The following is a 19,407-nucleotide window of genomic DNA, read 5'->3' on the forward strand; positions in this document are numbered from 1 at the left end:
CACCTTAGGTGAAAGCCCTATGCGCTCTCAAGTTACAAGCAGATCAAATTTTAGAGCCTGTGCCTTCCACATGTGGTCCCTTGTGATATCCCAGCTCACTTCAGAGATATTCTAGTTGATTCTGGTTTTTATATTGTCATTTTTTCCTTGCAGAACTCTGATTCCCATTTAACTCATTCCTTCACCCCTGAAAGTAATGGGTCTTACACTCTATCAAGTCTAAAAACAGAATATGAAGGAACAGAGAAACAGTTACACACCATAACACAGCAAAGATTTTTTCATGTGAAGATGCTGAGGAGTCCGCAAAGGATTTCAGTGCCATGGTGAATCTAAATAAACAAAATAAACAGACTCCTGTCAGCCATCAGTGCTCTCAAGTCCCACTGTTTATGAAAAAACAATGCATGTCATTATCTCAAACACTGGTCCAAAAGTCAGGCAACCTGTCCCGAGTCCTTAGTCCTGGCACCGAGTGCTTCATATGATCTTGAGCAGAGGACTGTGCCTCAAAACACCTTGTTTTCCATGCAGCAGGAACAGATGTGGCCCCTTATGTGACTCACTCTCCTCTTCCACTGATGAACAGGCAACATCCCTACAAGTAGATGTCCCACCCCCGTGGGCCACCTACAGGCCTGGGGCCCCTAGAAGAGGTGCCCCTGTTACTGAAGGTGAAATACTAATTCAAGTGTTTCTTCAAAAAACCCAATAAAGTGTACAGCTAGAAAGACACATGGGAGAAAACAGTAAAACCTTCCTTCAACCAAGCTGCACCCCAAAGGCCTTGCAAACTGTTCCTCCACACGCTATATTGCTACTTTGCTTTTTTTTGACTTAAATGCTACTGAGCTCACTTGCAAAAGCAACTTCAGGTGTGGATAAAGTAAAAACTCCTTCATGTCCTTGATTGTCATAACCAGCGTCCTCTGGTGTACCTCAGCTGCAAGGCTCAAACGCTGAGGAGGACATGATGCCTACTTCTTCCGATGAGCAATGCTGAAACATTTCCAAGGATTTGTCTTTGGTGCCTCTGGATGGTCTGTTTGTCTTATGCTTGTATGGCAATCTGAACTCTGCTCTGTGGTGGGAATCCAGAGCAGCCACAGTTGCAAACAAGCAATGTAACTAACCCTTCCCCTCCAAACACGCTACCTAACCACCATGCTTTGAGAACGGCTTACTTGATGAGATCTATGGTGTCGCTGAATATGCTGTAAGCTGATTTTGGTACTGGTGCATCCGATTCCAAGGCAATCCCATATTCAATGAAGGAAAGGGCAGCATCTAGGTACTGAAAGGCCTTTCCAGTCTTGTCGGTCTATTGGGAAGAAAATTCTAATTTTTAGACTAAGACAAAAACTACTTCTCTCAAGTGTACCTGAATTCCCTTGTTTCTCCCTAGTTAGGTAGGATTTGAAGAAAGAAAAAGATGCAAGTCAGGCCTCTGGGTGATAATTAAAGGGCTCTCAGCAGATCCCCTAATATAGTCCCAGTCATCAGCTTTGTGTGCTCTGGCTATTTGTATCTCTTCTTCTTGCTCAGTGTTTGCCTTGAGTAATTTATTATCTTCACATTTTTTAGTATTATTGTCTGGTCTTGGAGGCCTGTCTTGTGAGAGGTAGATGTGGCTTTCCCACTGCAGTATCCCCCCACTTCATTTTCACATGTAAATGGCAAGTAGCAAATGTGCATTATCTGACTGAGCTGTAATTAGAAAAAAAATATGTTCAGTCATGCACACTGTTAAGCTGCACATAGCAGAGAAAGCTTGTTGCATCTGCAAAGGGCACTTCCAAGTCTTGCCCACCAGCAACACAATTACTGTCAGGATCCTGACGTTTCAGAGTAAACTGTCTTAAAAGTAACTGTTCCATCTATCTTTCAAGGACTTTGTGATAGCTCTGCAAAGCAAACAGGCCTGCTAACCTCAGACAATGTCAGTTCTGAATCCTGTTCTCTAGGCATATTCACCAGATGTGTTCATAACAAAGGGAAATGTCTGAACATTTGGCAAGTAAAGACAGCCTCCCCACATATTACTTGAGCATACTCCAGTATGGAGCACAGAAATAATGTTAGCCAGCGAATCTTATTCACATGCACTCAGTTATCAGGTCCAAATGCAAGAGCTGGTTAACATTTCTAGCACAGGGCCAAGACTTACCATTGCATCAGCTTTGTGCTTTAGCCTCTTGGCCTCTTCTATGTAGTATTCCGTTGGATGCTGTCTGAAAAACAGATAAAACAGATAACAGATAAAAAGGGTAGGACAATTATCAGTTTTACCTTCATATATAGAGGATGCTATAAGTCCAAACATCCTGTTTGTGTAAGCCTGTTACAGCCTTATCAAACACACATTACAATTACGATAGTCACTACATGGATGTTGTCTGCATGTTCAGAAATACACAGCGACTGAATCCACAGATAAAATTGATTTCTTAAAAAAATATGTTAGAGTAACACCGGAAACTTACATTCTGAAATAAAAAACCACTGGAGGCTGGCTACTATGAAGCCAAGTTTACTTCTCTGCTCCCATGGAAAGACAGTACTTATATGATCTTCTGTCATTCCTCAAGTACAACACCACAAACACATTTTGATTGAAACATATAGCAAACCTTGCAGTACCACACATATCTCAGACCAAAATAGCTTGCATTCAAGTTATCTGCTTACAAGACATGCGGTCACCAAGGCTTTTACAGGTCTTGGTCTCAAATCAACACGTTAACAATAAAGATGGACCACTCACTTTTCTGTGCACTGGGATAATCTATTCGCCGTGCAAATGGCACGCAGCCACTTGTGCAATAACGAAATGAGCAAGTAGAGCCATGCTCTCTCAGAATAACTCAGCTGCCTGCCCAGCACCTTGTCACAGAGGAGTTTGCCACTTGTCAAGAATCAGACAAAGCAAACCCCATCACTTGTAGACAGGCACAAGAGACACGTCCTCTCAAGAGTTAAAAAGTACCTAATTTCTAGAGTAGCTTCCCTCAAACTAAGAGCTGTTGTAATGAGACCTTTGCTTTGCAGTGGGTGGGCTAAGTCCCAGACACAAGAAGGCAGTACAGGGCAGGTCCCAGACACGTCTTCCTCTTCCCTTTACTCCCAAAAGAAGCGCTCATTAAGAAGCAGAAGCCAGGGTGGCTGCAAGGCCAGCCTTGCCTGGTACCTTCAGAAAGCACATACAAGGGGTGTAAAATCAAAACTTACTTTTCAAAGTTGAGTTGAGGTCTCCTTGGCTTGGAGGTACCATTTGACAAAGAAGGCACTGGGAAAGGATTTGTGACATCCCCTGCAGATCCCTGAGAAACGACAGAGTGGAGGTAAGGCTGGTTAGAAAGATACGTCTAAACCAATTCCAAAGCTTGGCTTTCCTATATTTCAAGATAAAATGTTTATTTGTCCCAGGCATAGCCTATTCTCCAGGCTCTCCCCCTCTTCTTACCTTCTTCCCCAGCACCCTCTCCAGTAATGTAAATGGAAACTTGGCTTCTTAACTGACTGCTAGTAAGGCTTAATACCAATCAATTTTTTCCCAAACATGGAGAAATTAAGTAGCAGCTTTCCTTGAACAATGGCTAAGATAGCAGTAAGGCTGTAAGCAGCATATTTTTATGGCCACTAGCCAAGGCAGGAACAGGTAATATCCATTCACACTTTTTTCCAGATTAACCGCACAGCGATTGCTGATTCTCCATTACTAACCACATTATCAGGAAAAAACAATGAGTTAGAAGCCAGCTAACACAGCGTGCACAGTCTGGCTTAGCACACACACACACTCCCCAACATGATACACACACACCCAGCCACTAGTAAATGGCAATATAATTGAATTTTATATAACCCAAATATCCAGCTGCAAGGATCATTAACAATTTTGTAAGCAAGCTATTCCCATCTTGCGGTCAGAAACACAGGTTGCTTTTTTCTTATTTTTAAGCAATCCACTCTTTCTTTTTGTGAACACACTTATTTTTAACCAATTTTTTAACCAATATTGTACTTGCAGTTGCCTACAGTCAGAAACAGTTACTATGAGAAATGTGATTCTCTTGCCTTTGGTTTTTACATGGTGACCCCTTCTCACTATGTTTCACTAGTGAGATGAAAACAGAAGATGGAAAGTCAATAGAGAAGTTACAACACAGGCTTTGGGGCTAGCAACATACAGTCACAGAGAGCCATTAAAGGGGCAACAACGATTCAAAGAGCTTTCTCTGGTGGCTGGTTTATCTTTCTTCTTTTAATATCCTCAGAGCATGTTTCTGAAGAGAATGATAGAGCACCCATGGGTCGCATCCCACCAGTTATAATGGATACCTACTTTGATGCCCTTCAACAGTTCAGCGTGATTTCTCTCCACTTTCTTGTGCTTGGAGAACAAAGGATCCTTGTGGTTGCTCTTGTTACTGGCAGTGTTATCCATGGCCGGCAGCTCACAGGTCTCACTTCTGGGTCTCTTTTGGGCCATCTTGGTTGGCTTTGATGCAGGCTGTGCAAGAGACATGGGTGGTGGTGGCGGGGGTAGCAGGAGATCTTTCTTCTGGGTTTCAAATGAAGCTTTTGATGCTCTGGAGATGGGAAATGAATTCAGCAATTGGGATAAATATGGTGTACATATAATGTAGGGATTTTTTAAAAACTTAGTTACATCATGTACCAATTCTGTTTACGTTTCTCTGGAAGTCTGAAATGATTTGTTAACATAAAGAATTCAACAAAACCAAAATGAAACTTCAGGAACTTCATCATGCATTAGATAACACATCTTCAGCTACCAAGAACATACAAGCAAGTTGCTTTTCAAGTAAGAATAAGCCTCAGAATTTGCCCTTGGAGTAAAGGCTTGCAACCAGAATATCAGGACGTTGTAAAAAAGGCATCCATCCAGCACAGCCCCTTTTCACTGAAAGGGGGAGAGAGGTAATTACAGTGACTAAAATCCCTGGGACAAATCACCCAATAAGGCAAATGAACTGCAGCACTGCCTCTCTCCCCCCATTATGGTGGAAGATATCTTCTATGGTCAGAGATACTAACCCTGACACTTGACACTGTGTGTGCTTTGACAGAATTGAACTGAATTTTTCCTCTAAGACTTGCTGGCTCAACTAGACACTACTTAGAAAGTTGAGAGGATTCAAGCGAAAGAGACTTAAAATGCTGTGCTTTTAAATGGCAGACTATCACATTTACTAATACAGTGGCATATCAGATTTTTGATCATCTGAAGTTACGATTACCAGGGAAGTCCGGCAGCTCTAACCAGCACCAAATAGCTCTAAATCTTGTTTCACTACTGCTCATTTACACAATTTTTATTCAGCTTCTCCAAGTTTCCAAGAAAACACTGAGTAGTGAATACCAACTCATGGACTGCAACATCAGAAGAGGAGGAAATTAAATTAAACGCACTGAGAAGACCAAAGTGTGACGTTGCATATCTTGCTTTGTTCTGCTGTGCATGGGACAGTCCGCTCCCCTCTTCCACAACTACTTTTCCCATGGTACAGTCCCTAGTCACTGCACACATGCTCCCCAGCTTCACTACCTCAGTACAGCTAATGTTCCAGAAAGGATTATTTTACAGAGAGCACAGCAGCATGACCCGATCCAGAGCCCTCTCTACCCAGAAATACATCCTATCCTTCCCACTCCAAAAGCCAGAACGTGGCTAAAAGCAGTGCTTGTTTTCACTGAGAAAAAGGGTGAATGAACCCCAGAATTAAAGCCCTTCCATTATTACCACAACTGAAATATCCCTTCACCCAACTAAATGTTAGCCCCAATGTCTCAGTGCTTTAAGTGTACATCAATGCTTTCTCTGCATAAAAGCAGTTCACTGATATTGTCAGGACACAAACCTCAACACTGCATACCAACCCAAGTCAATACCTCAAATTCAAGCCACAAGCAAACAGGAACTGAATGCAGTAGAGCCCATGACTGACACATGAGCCTCCCCTCTCAGGAACACTGCCCATTTGACATGCTCTTGGAAGCATTCGCTCGAACAAAGACCTAGCCAAAATGCTGGCAGTACACTGGTATGCAAATTATGGGGTAAGTTTCAACAGATCTACCAGAAGCACTGCAAATGCTATGCTGGAATAAATGAGAAATTCCTGGCCATGAAGGCCACCTGAAATGCCAGACAGAGTTGTGATTCAAAAGACAGGCTGGTTGTGTGCCCGTTAGGTCACATATAGAAAAGACAAAGGCAACAAGATGATTTTAGTGGAGAGGGGACATGCTCCCTACCCTTACCCACATCTGTTTTCTGGACTGGACTTTGCACATTTCACCCCTATACAAATTTGGGTCAGTCACAGCAAAAAGCCTGTTGGCACTGCGGTATCTTGGTTTGATTAGAGAAAGGGGGAGCTACATATCCTCATGCTTCTGGAGCATCCCAGTTCAGCAGCCTGGCATGGCAGCAAGGTGAGAAAGCAGAGCCCTCCAATATACATCACATCCACCTCTGTGTTCTCAGCTAGGAGAAGACAGGTCCCACCTAGCACAGACACTGTGTGCACCAGCAGCCAGCCAGTAAGTGCTGTTCAAAGCCTGTAACCAGTGACAGCAAAAGCAGCTGAGATCAGCATTAACACCTGACGTTTTTCTTTCAGCAGGACCTGTCCAATTAGGAAAAGAGTAATGATTACCAAGTCAAAATTTATGGACGTACAGTTACACTTAGTACAATATCCTTTCCCAAGAGGCTGCCAGAACTCACTCTGCTGTGGACATGATTGCTCAGTCACAGCAACAAGACTCTCGACTTCTGACCACACTTTCAGCTATTTCACTTGCTTGCAGCAGGAGTCTGAGCAAGCAACTCAATTTGCCTGCCCCTCAGTTTCCCATGTGCGAAACATGTTCGCATCATCTTCTCACCTTACAAAGACTAAGCTTTAAATGCATGTGAAGTATCATGAATCTGATAAAAAGCTTTCTGCTGCTTCTCATGCAGTGAGAGCACAAACTTCTCCGAAAGTATGACAGCAGAACCCAGCATGAGGAAGACAAAGGCAAAGAAAAAGTTGTTCATGGAATCATAGAACGGTTTGGGTTGGAAGGGAGCTTTAAAGATCATCTAGTTCAACTCCCTTTTTAAAAGCATACTAAGGCTAGTTCCATTTCTCATGAAAGCAGAATTAATTGCTACTTGAACTCTCAAGTCTTACTCACCTAGAATCATATAATAGAATCATACAATAGTTTGGGTTGGAAGGGACCTTTAAGGGTCATCTAGTCCAACCCCCCTTCAATGAGCAGGGACATCTTCAACTAGACGGCAAGTTCTCTTGCCATCCCCTGGAACACCTAAACTATCATTCAGAACAAGCATATTGCCACTCCCCGCAGAACAGTGAAGGGGAAATGACTCCTGCATCCCAGCAGGCAGGCAGTCTACCACACTGTTTGCAGCTCAAACAATATATAACTTTTTTGCACAAATTCACTTCCTGCATCTGGTCTGAAAAACAGCAGTACAAATGGTTGCCTACCCACTTAGAAAGAAAAGGAGTACGGGCACAACATTTCTTGCAGCATAAACAGATTTTCTGAGCTACGCGTAATGTGCTGATCAGAGCATGCAGCAACATAAGCTGTAGGATGGACAAGTTTGTGTTTAAAACAGTGAAGTCTTCATTCCCATCTCAACTGTTAGAAATCAGGGCAAATGCCACAGCATTCAGCGCTTTTGTAGCGGTTTAAACCAAGCATGGGAGGACGACCAACCACTGAAACATCAGCTTGTGCTTGAATGATTGGAACCATAATCCTCAGCATTAAGAAGGGAGAGGAAAATAGGTGACACATAGGTGATAGGTGAGTATCACTTCACATCTGCAACAAATAAAAAGGCGAGTAAGTTACATTCCCATAGCCACATGGCTGTTCCCTGGATGTAAAGAGAAATCTGCAGCAGATTTTCAGAAGACACATTGTGAGACAAGCAAATTCACGAGTATAAGGACAGGAGATACAATTCCTCACCTTAACCTTTTTAAGAAAGACTCAGTTTTATGCATCTTTCTGCCATTCTACCACAGTATACTTACTTCAATTTACTGGAGTCTTCGTTAGCTGAAGACTGCAATGATTTTTTTTCTTTTTCTGGTTTCATTTTCTTCCTATCAATCTCCTTCTCCACTTGCCTCTAACAGGAAGGAAAAAAAAAGGAAAAAAATCACTCAGGTTTTGAAAGTTCATGTAAAGTACAGACCAACACAGCTAAGTTTTATCAATTCTGGTTTAAAAAAAAAAAGACAAGATAAGATATTAGAACTGACAAAGTGGAAACCCAGAGCACAGTGGATATAGAGTTCAGGCTCACTGACAAGTATCCTAAAATGACATTTCATCTAGTTTTGCTTGGATAGATTAATTATTTCATAGTAGCGGGGGGTAAAACTGCTAAACTTGTTGCTAATGGTAATCAAAATTAAGGCACTTCAATTGCTGAACAATAAGCATTTCAGCTGTTCTTTTTTTCTCCTACTCAGCATGAATCATACAGAAATGTATTCAGATTTCTCCTGGCAGAGTCATGAACTGCATGCAATTGTGTTTTGTGATATGCCTTATCAAAGGGAAGGAAGAAACTGCAGTAACAGGATATCACTCAGACTCCCCAGATGTGCAGGGGTTTTGATTTTATTAACAAGAATCTGATTAAGGTGAAATTTTAAACAGTCAGTTAAAAATCACTGCCATCGTCCTCCAGAAGAACAGGAACCATTAAAGCAGAAAGGTAATAAATAATACTCTTTAACTGTACTCCATAGATCTTACAATACAAAGCCTGCAAATCATCAGCTCCCCTGAATGGAAAACTTCAGAATAATTTGCTACAAGCCAAGAAAACGTAAAAGAAACTGCACTTATCAGTCAGTATTACCCATAGTGTGCCTGGTGGTAGCCAAAAGCATTCCAGGACTTACTGTCTCTCTCCCAAGAGTACATCCAGGTTTATGTTACTGTGATGGAACTCAGTGGGTTGTGCTTGGCAGAGTCTACCTCTGGTGGTGTGCTCAGGGCAAGGTTCCAGCACCTAGATCATGTCCTTAAACTGTTTCTCAGGTTGAGCTCCACACTGCCGCAAAAGATGTCTGACAGCTGTACCTGATCTCACTGGCTGTGATGAAGCCTGAGCCTCCAAGGACACTGATGCACACTGACATAACAGAGGCAGTGAGGCTCTGAGGTGGGTTTTCCTGCAATCAGACACTCAGACTGCAAGGAAAGACATGTCTAACATCAAATAGCTCCTCTCTTGGGTCTTTGAGAGACAACAGGAGGAGCAACAGATTTACTGCCTGTTTACCTTTCTCCTGCTGCTCTGCAAGAAGGGGACTGCTGGGGTCTCTCAAGTTTGTTCATCATTTCCCTGCTTGTCTCAGTTCTCCCCCACAACTACAGGAAGTTTGGAAAATGACAAGAATAAATGAAACCCACGTGGGAACCAAGGTTATTCACCCACACTTGTTAAGCTACCTGCTCTGTATGGTGGACCAAAAAGGTATATAGGCACTGAAATATCCACAGTGAATACCCATTCACCATAAGCCCTACAACCAACTCTTTGTGCAGTTGAACCAGCTGTCTGGAAGTATATTTGCAGTCCCCTTTGGGAGTCAGCTTTCCAAAAAACACTTGTGAGCAACTATCTCAGTTAAAGGGCAGTCTTGTAATTCAACAGAAAGCACCTATTACACATGAATCATAGAACCATTTAGGTTCGAAAAGACCTTTAAGATCATCAAGTCCAACCATAAATCTAACGCTGCCAAGTCCACCACTAAACCACGTCCCTAAGCACCAGTGAAGGACTCTGCAAAGCGCTCTCTGGAAGGCCCCTTACTGGTCACATGCATCTTTTAAGCATCAGCATCGCTACTAGCACCACGGCAGCTCTAGAGAAAACCAAAGAAGTTTCCTATGTATTTATCCAAGTGCTGAGATCAAAGCAGAGCTTAATGATGACTGTTACTATCAGTGAAACATGGTTCAGTTAGAAGTCTGCATTTATGGAAAAGCAAAAGGCACAGGGCTGCTGCCATCACCCCTAGTAATAATACAGTTCACACCTGCAGAATTTGTTCCTCTTTGCATAAGCAAGCAATCACAACTGTTCCATGGAAATAAATTACTCCACACAGACAAAGACTATGCTACTCAGACTGAAGTTGCATGGCTAAAGGCAGCAGAAGGTGTATATGTGGACAAAACTGAAAAACCGCAGACCAGGGCTGCCTGGGTCAGTTCTTCCTCTGGGCACCTGCACAAACTGCAGGCACGCTGCTCTCCCACAACAGACATTAAATGGATAGCGCAGGTAACTGCACAGTTTGGGAGGCACTTCAGATACTGTGCTGCTTTTAGAAAGGTTGCAGGGGGAGGGGACACCACAGCCCTACAAAGCTCTGCTTGGATTGAAAGACAGAGAGACCCACAAATGCTACTAGGGGGCTGGCCAGCCACATGCTGACACAGCCTGCTGCTGAAAGCTTCTCTGACATAGGACAGCTGGGGTTTTGCTGTCTGAGAAAACTAGTATTTCAAGAAAACACAGCAAAAAATGTTTTAAAATACCAAAGCATTTGTTAGCTTACAGAGCCTTTCATTTGCTCAGCAGGGGATTTGTGACCAGCAAGAAATATCTGTAGACAGTTTTGATATACATTCCCTTTAGAAGTTTGACAACACCTTTATACAAGGAGCACAATGGGTCCACTCTCAACCTATGAAGTGCAAGTGAACTCTCTGCGTGGGTTTTTCAAACACCATTTTGGTCCTTGTACAAATCCACCTCCACCTCTCACCTTCCTCTTTTGAAGGGACTTGTCAGGAGTGTCTGTGGTTTTCTTCTCCAAGTCCTGCTTCCTTGCACTGGGGAGCTCCTTGGCCTCTGGTCTCTTCTGGTGACTGCCTTTCCCAGGGGGCTGGGGGACTCTTGACAGAAGATTGAGATCTATTTTCACCACGAGGGACGGAGGGGTGGGAGAGTCTTTTGCTGGTGAGAGCAACTTCTTCTCCCTGATAGGGACAGGAAGTTTCTCCTTGTGAAAATCCTCTCTGGCCACGATGGCAGGCCTGTGGCCACTAGTCCTGGTGGGGGTTTTGTCCTGGCCTTCAGGAAGGGCACTGAGAGCAAGATGCCTGTGGGTGCTGCCAAACAAAACCTCTCTCATGCGTTTGAGGTCCAAGAAGGGTTTGGTGTTGGCCTGGTGGGAGCTCTTGTGCTTTCTGCTCTCAGGGGGCTCTTGCAGTGCCGGCTTCAGGTCTTTTCTGTCACTGGATTTTGGCTTCCCTTTCGTTTTGACCTTTGGCTTGTCTCTGGAAGACTGGTCTCTGACCTCAAAGGGACCAGTGTCACTCTCCACTTTCAGGCATCCCTTGGACACCTCACGCACCGGGGCCTTGCTGGGCCTTTTGATATCCGCAGTCTGCCTGGGCAAGGACTCCTCGGCGCACAAAGGAGACTTCTGGCAGTTGTGTTTGGTCGGAAGATGAGCATCCTCAGGAGCCCCGCCTGCTTGGCTGGAGCTCTCGTGATGAGGCTCCCTCGGCTCGACGTGCTGGTGGGAGGAATTGCTGCTGACACCCTGTTCGGGTTCCTTGCCCTCCTCACATCCATCCCCATGGGCAATTTCACTGAGACTCTCTGTTGGTACTGCTGGTGGATTCACCTTGGTTAGCCAGTTGTCGAGCTGCCACTTATTAGAAGTTGGTGGGTCAGGCTGCAGACAAAAAAAGAAAGGAAGGATGCAAGACTGATGCCTTTATGGACTATTTCCACCCTAGCACAGCTTACCAGAATCCAGTAAAATTTCCCCTTACTGTTAAAAGAGCTTGAAAGTGAAAGACCATGAGACAGTGGGGATGCTCTAATGCATGCACATCAACATTTACTTCAGAAACACAGGCCTTGTTTTTGCACAGGATCAAATATGTTGCACAAACACTCCTGGATCTCTTCTAGCCCTACTTGTCACTCAGTAAGAGACCAGTCTACATGAAAGCTTCATCTTGGTTTGCCACTAAACAACATTGTTGCCCAATCAGACAACATTTGAAAAAAGCAGCAATTGTAAACACAGATTAGGCACTGTCCTTGCAATGCTTTTAGAAAGTTATTTGTACACAGCACTGCTTTCAAAACAGATGAGGGGCTGTGCCAGCTAGCACATCTCATTGAAGTCTGATAGGCAGGCTGTCAGGCTCTTGTAGTTTAACCAAAAGAAAACCATTTACCAAAAGAAATTGTATGGCTAGCACAACAAGTTCAGCCCCTTCTGACTCCTCTGCCTATACAACCCAACACTCACTTCCTCCTGGGTCAAGAAGGCATGAGCAACAACCAAGGTCTGAAGACCTCTGGAGTCATGGCCAGATAACATAACATGGTTGCTACAAGACCTGTCTAACAGTAGTCTGACAAATTATGAGAGAAGCAAACCCAAACCAACCCTAAAACAGGCAACAGAAGCTGCAAATCAAGGGCATGATTCTCTGGGGGCCGTTACGAAAATAGCATGTATATGTCAGCATCACTCAAATGTGTAGTTCATTATTTGGACACCATCAGAACACAGCTACACTACTGCCTTCACTGATTCTCCCCAACCACAATACTTCCTTCTGAGAAAAGCCACAACTCTTCCCCAAAAAGAGAAAGCCTAGTACATGAAACGTTTTCCAAGACTAATGAATCCCTTCTGCCATGATTTTCTTCTTTATCCAGACTCAACTCACTGTAGAACAACATGTATAACAAGACATGTCTTCAACTGTTTGAGTGAGTCAAACTAGAAACTTGGTTTAAAAAACAGAGTTTGGTTTTATCATGGGTTTATAAGTAAAATTAAACCACAAATTCCATTATACTTTTCAGATAACAAAAACCTGCTTTATTTTCATTAGAATTTTTACTTAGAAGCCACTGAAGATCTTTTTTAAAAAAAAAAACAACACATGGCCAAAAAACTTAGGAAACTTTGGTTTATAACTGGGGTAGCTATCAGACAGTGGCATACTCTAATCCTTTTCCAGCACTTCTACCATTGGTTATCCTGGTTGTGATCTACACCATCATACAGGTTTTCATTATGTTTGCCAAACACAAAAAAAACCCGAGGAACTATTGCCTATAGGTCTTAAAAGTCTATGCTTTTGCATGTGAAGAACTGACTCTAAACAAATGGGCCATATGCACTAACTTGCTCCTTGAGCACCACAGATGAACAGTTTGCTGAATAAGAAAGGATAAAATGGTCAATGGCAAATAGTGAAGGCTTCAATAGAGTGAGAAGGATCTTGCAATATATTATTGTCATGACAAACCAGACAGGATTTGGTAAAAGAGAAGTATAACATCTGATTCCTTCCAAAGACACCCACACTGCAGAGGGCAAAGTCTGTAACTGAACTGCTGGAGGGTAAAGTGTATTAGATGTGAGATTAAAAGACATGCCTTCTCAAAGCTTGTTTTCTGCACAGAAAATTCTCCCTCTTCATGTGTTTCTAAGGTAAAAGAAAGGAAAGCTAGTGCTGGGAGAGGTGGGAGAAATAAATTACAAGGTTTCTGGACTTTGTGAGAGTACCTCAAAACTGTCAGCAGATTGGTTTACATCAACTGTGGTCCGTAGGACATAACTGTACGCTTCCCACTGGCCTGAGAATATTTTGCAAGCTGGAGGAACTGTTTGAAACCATGGAACATGAGTACTTGCGCAGCAGATTTTTAAAAAATGCATGGTCTCAATTATGAAACTTTAAGGCACCAAGTTCTGTTTGTCTGTTTTTCGCAATGAAAGCTTCAGAAATGCCAGCACAGCATTATCTGATCCAAATTCAACAGAAGCGAGTCTAAGCACATTCCAGCCCTTCTTGCAGGTCTGATCACTTTAGTTGCGATCTGGGAGAAGCTGAACCTGTCACTCACACACAGGAGCTGCAGGGAGGCAGCAGCTCTTCTTAACATATCAGGGTCTCATCCTGAAGGAGCCCATAGCCTTGGAACCCAAAAAAGCTGCACATGCAGAGGTGGACCCCAAACACCCAAGACAAGCCATGCTTCTCCTCTGCACCTTGCTTGTGCCTTGCCAGCAAAGGCACTAATTCCTCCAGGAGCGCTAGACAATGATGCCAAAGGAGAAGGAGGAACACCTCAAGTTTAGGCATGTAAAAGTCTAATTATGCTGTAACTAGGGGTTATTTAATTGACAAACTAGAAGGGAGGCAAAGGGCAAGAAACATCTGATGATGCAGCAAAGATGTAAAGGGGACACCTGAATGATGACAGTTATTTCATGTCTCCTGTCCTGACTGCATTTGGACAGCAGAGTCTCAGGCAAGAGGCTGTATTCAGCAGCCTCTACAGTTTATTTGCATTCACCTCAGGTGCTGATGCTCTCGGAAGGTTGTTTGCTTCACTGTCAGTCGAGTTGCTCTCCGTCTCTGAGTCTGAAGAGCTGTCTGAGTCACTGGTGCTCCCTGACTCCGGGCTGCTGGAATGTGCTGATGCCACACTCTTGGGCTGGGACTGTAGGGCACTGCAAGGCCACCATGCGATAAAATTAGAAAGCAGCATGGGTGAAGGTTACTTATTATATTGACATGGCAGCATTCAAAAATAAAACTGAAAGCCTGTGCTTTGGCACTTAGACGAGAGGGGAAAATGCCAAAAGAATACACTGCCATACTCAAAGATAAAGTACCAGCATAAAACACCTCTGGAAATAATAAAATCTTCAACTCCAACGCAATCAGACAAATACATACGCAGGACATCACTGCTACAATATGAAGCTGCGTTTAGCCAACCAAAGTTTAATAAACAACCGACACTGACAAGTGCTTTTCTGAAAGCCCCAACCCTCAAAAGAAAAATTTCCTATAAAGGCTAACAAGATAGTAACATACATTCCAGGATGGTTTCTCTTTTTTGTATTCTCCCCCTTGAGTTTTCACTTCTTCATCTGTATTACTTTGTCAAGGTGCTGCCACCATTTCATTAACAGCCATGTCAAGCAGCAGCATATTTTGCAACACTGTCCCCTGCTCAAAGGTGTGTTCCTCCAGCACTGACAATAGGAGCGGATGGAACTGAGGGACAGCCATGACTTTTATGCACAGCTTCTTTTTGTTTTGAAATGGGCTTATGAAATCAAAATGTGGATTTTTTTAAAATGTTTTTTTAAAACTTTGAAAACCGTTTCCCATGTCAGTATCAACACATTTGTATGATATGGAGGCAAGCTCTTTACTGATCCAGACTGATATCGTGAGAACACTATTTCAAGAGCTTGCAGATTATGCCAAGAGTCTGCATGCCCTTCTGCAAGTCCAACCTTGTAGACCGTTACCCTGTGCTTGAATAATACATATATTACGCCAAAAATGTGTCAGTGCTCTCCTATAGGAAAAATTCTGAGCTTCTCCACCTTTCTTCCTCTAATACTGGCATGTGGCTGTTCAGCCTGCCTTGAATATTACTTCTGACTTACAATACACGGCAGGAACTTCTTACCATCAGCGGCCTTATCAGGAGGAGCTGAAATAGCCTCAGTAAGTATACCTAACCCTTTTCTTCATCCACTTGGCTGATTTGGGCTTCCTTCTGAACTAAAACTGGACTTACACCTCACCCATCACTACTACAACTGAAAATCCCATTAGCTCCAGCGTGATCTACATATACACTGGGTCAAGGGGAAGAGGAGAAAAGAAGGAACAGTTGGGGAAATAGAATTATGGTTCATAGGCAAAATCCAGCATGCCTGGATTATTCATTTCTAATTGGAGCTTTCCATAAATCCCCACACAATTAAAGCCAATTGTCAACAGCAGCTTTAGGCAGCCAGAAACCAAAGCCTGTATCTACAAGAGAAACCAGGAACCCTTACCCATCCACCCTATATATAAAGTAGTTTTATTTTCCCTCCTTATTTGGTCTAGCTAGTAGTTTGGGAACAAACCTGTACCTTGGAGGAGCAAGTGAAGAAGGTGGCTTTTCAACAACCTGTTTTGTTCACAAAAACAAAGAGGAGAGGTTAGCTTAAGGAACTCAGAACAATGCAACAAGTGGTGATGATTTAAAGGGATGTCTGTGTGCCTAGTGTATAAAACATCTAAAACTGACTTGGTCGTCACCACTCTCTTCACTATCACTGAGCTGCAGGTCGTCCTGGAGCGTTCTGAAAGACAACCAGAAGATAAATATCAGCCAAGGCAGACACATTTTCAAGCAGCAGACACTGAAAAAGACTTGGTTTGCGCTTGCCAAAACAAACCAACCTCCCACATCCTTTTTGAACATTCGGCATGCTCAGTCCGCTAAACCATGTCTTTACCTGAATGAATGATAAAATGATAACACACAACCTAGGCATTTTACTGTGCTTTCCAGCTGACCTCAGGACATTTTGCAATGGCGGTCAGTATCATTGGCTGCCATCTACAGACAACAAAGACAGAGTTCTGTGAGGGAAATGCTCCTCAACAAAGGTTACCTAACACACTAGCACAGCAGGGCAGGGTGGAAGAAGTCTGATCCTCGTACAGCAATAGACTAGCCTGCTATTAGCCTGCACTGGCTGCCCAAGGGGCAGAAAGCATCGTCTTTGCACCAGAAGCTGTGCGTGTTCATGCTCTCTGCTCTCAGAGGCCGTGAATAATTTTTCTGTCACAGGGGTTCTCTTTTTGCTGCTGAAGTCTCCTGTCACACGTATGTAAATGCCAAGGTCAAGCCTACCTCCTATTTCTTCACTACACAACAAACTTCATGCTCCTGCACATCTCAGTGGTAACTGTAACATCGAGCAGTTCAGATACTCAAAGCAGTTTACAAGTGAGGAGGCATGAACTCTGTTTTACTATTGCTAGAGAGCAGGCTGCCTGCAAATGTTTCCAAAAGCACAATTTACTCCTCTGCCTGCAGGTGGTAACTACTGCTTGCAATTTCAGTGCATTAACCAGGTCTTCAAAAGGCTGGAGGGGAAGGATTTGAGCAGAGGGACCAAAAGTTCTCCCAAATTGTTATCCCCCTCTTTGGCAATCATTCAGGCATCCCAAAAGGAGCTGGAAAACAGACAGGCAAAACTCTTTCTACTCAAAACTATAGTGATTCAAATCTTGAAACTAGTTGGAGACTGACTCCTCAACCCAGAGAAGTTTCATTCTAAAAACAGGATAAAAAGCCTGGGAGCTGAGACAAGGATTTTAATCAATCAGGTCAAAACTAAGGGTTCTCTGTGTGAAACTGTTCTCATGCCCAAATAAGAAAAATATGCCTCCAACCACTCATGACAACACATTTTATAGCAAGAAAACAAACATGAAAGATTCCCAGTGAACCACATCACCTTGGAAAAGTGTGGAGAGAGTTAGTGTTCCTGATGCTTGTTAGGAAAAGGAAAACTACAAAAACCTTCACACTCTTTCAAGCCTTCATGTCAAATTATGAACAAAGCAAAGAAGATTTATGGCTCTGGGGGTCACCTCTAATGACCCTGAGCAGTTTGCCTTTATGATTCCATGACAAAAGAGTAAAAACTTTGAATAAAAAAGTGATTCCCTTATTTAAACACTATCCCCACTAACTAAAGAAATTATTTTTACACTCATACCAAAGCAGTTGACATGCATGCTCCTATTTCATTGAAATAGGACCATGTTTACTGCCAAAGCTGGCCACGGTCTCACAACGAATGACAATTCCACAAACCTGAAGTGATGAATCTGGTCTTGTCCACAGAGCAGGACAGCATGAAGAAACCCCAGAGGTCTCCTGTGTCTACCAGTACAGATCCAACCCCTCCCACACAGGTGATGCCTCCTGCAATGGTACTGACCCCATAGGCCCCAAGTACCTCTCACTGATGCAGAATAGGCTCTCAGTGCCACACGGGCTCTGTCTGATTATACTCGCAAACACGTATGTGCTTTCTTTGTTCAGGCATTTTGACTTTGCCATTCCCCTGTGAATATCCTCCTCCACCTCCCAGCTTCCACTGCCTTATTTCCTCACACACCTTCTCAGTGGAAATCACCTCTTGCCTCTTCTTTTAGAGTAAACACTGAAGGGAAGCACTATGAGACACCACCTTGGAAAAAAAGGACCCTGAATTTCCTACAGAAGGCAAACAGTATGCAGTCTGCAGCAATCCTGCATGCGTCAACTTTGCATGCGGGCTAGAGCCAAAGCTCACTGCCAGTCTGCTGAGACACAGAAAGAAATAAAGAAATAGCAACAATACAGCCACTCTCCAAACTTGCCACTCTCCAAACTTGCCACTCTCCAAACTTGCCACTCTCCAAACTTGCCACTCTCCAAACTTGCCACTCTCCAAACTTGCCACTCTCCAAACTTGCCACTCTCCAAACTTGCCACTCTCCAAACTTGCCACTCTCCAAACTTGCCACTCTCCAAACTTGCCACTCTCCAAACTTGCCACTCTCCAAACTTGCCACTCTCCAAACTTGCCACTCTCCAAACTTGCCACTCTCCAAACTTGCCACTCTCCAAACTTGCCACTCTCCAAACTTGCCACTCTCCAAACTCCTGGGCACTTTGGCCAATGTCTACTGGCATCTCAATGAACTTTTTTTTTTTTTTTTTTTCCCCAACCCATTGGGGGAAGTAGTCCTTCAAAGGTGATAGTGAATAAACTTTCAGGGACGCTAAAAAGTTGCTAAAAGAGTTTTCATTTTTTCGTTTCGCTTTAAGAATTGTGGACTATAGATGCATTTCCTTTAGAGGTAAGAGGATAATGCAAGGAAACACTACCTAGGTCTTCTTTTAAATCTAATTTAACTGTTTGTAATAAAAAGGACTGCCTTTTTCACCTGAGCTTCTGGTAAATAAAATGCATCAGCATAAGAGAACATTGCAACTACTTACATTCAGTTTAGGATCAAGAAAGAACACTAAAACTTTAAATGAGTCATACTTCTGTAAGGATAGACAAAGCCAGTTTCCTCAAAACAAGGTTTCAACGAATTGTTAAATAGTTAGTTAAAGAAAATAAATCTGCGTTAACAATTTTAATGCTTTGATTAGCTCAGGAGTTAACAGATGCCAAGTTTTTATTTGCAGGACCTGTTCATTTGCAGCTTATATACACGCTGTCAATCTCCCTGTAAAGCTATTGAAAAAGAGCTCTTTTAGTGAGAGAAGCCGCACTAAAGTTAATATCACTTGCCAAACACCACCACTGAAAATACAGGCTGGTCTCTCTCTGCCAGCCAGGTTAAAGATGCATCAACCAACAATGAGCTTGGGATCTCCCCTTTTAAAAGGGCTACTTCCATTCCAGCGCAGTCAGGTGCTAACTTTGGGCCTGTATTCAAGAATGAAAGCCATCTGGGAAACCC

The 19,407-nt window shown here is 43.2% G+C and overlaps 1 protein-coding gene across 5 annotated transcripts in view; it reads right to left on the minus strand.

The window, feature by feature from the left end:
- AFF1 (ALF transcription elongation factor 1) overlaps positions 1–19,407 on the minus strand; it is a 135,951-nt gene that overhangs the window by 11,798 nt on the left and 104,746 nt on the right. For 4 of the 5 annotated variants that reach the window (XM_064450364.1, XM_064450363.1, XM_064450362.1 and 1 more), the window contains 10 exons: positions 16,175–16,229; positions 16,017–16,054; positions 14,429–14,585; positions 10,854–11,771; positions 8,091–8,188; positions 4,346–4,592; positions 3,229–3,320; positions 2,168–2,231; positions 1,185–1,321; positions 261–332 (listed from right to left, as the gene is read on the minus strand). In XM_064450364.1, the coding sequence (XP_064306434.1) occupies positions 261–332; positions 1,185–1,321; positions 2,168–2,231; positions 3,229–3,320; positions 4,346–4,592; positions 8,091–8,188; positions 10,854–11,771; positions 14,429–14,585; positions 16,017–16,054; positions 16,175–16,229 (1,878 nt within the window). The remainder of the gene's footprint in view (positions 1–260; positions 333–1,184; positions 1,322–2,167; positions 2,232–3,228; positions 3,321–4,345; positions 4,593–8,090; positions 8,189–10,853; positions 11,772–14,428; positions 14,586–16,016; positions 16,055–16,174; positions 16,230–19,407) is intronic. The other variant, XM_064450366.1, reaches the window with a different exon arrangement.

Source organism: Phalacrocorax carbo, chromosome 4, assembly GCF_963921805.1.
Source record: "Phalacrocorax carbo chromosome 4, bPhaCar2.1, whole genome shotgun sequence".
Classification (NCBI taxonomy): domain Eukaryota; kingdom Metazoa; phylum Chordata; class Aves; order Suliformes; family Phalacrocoracidae; genus Phalacrocorax; species Phalacrocorax carbo.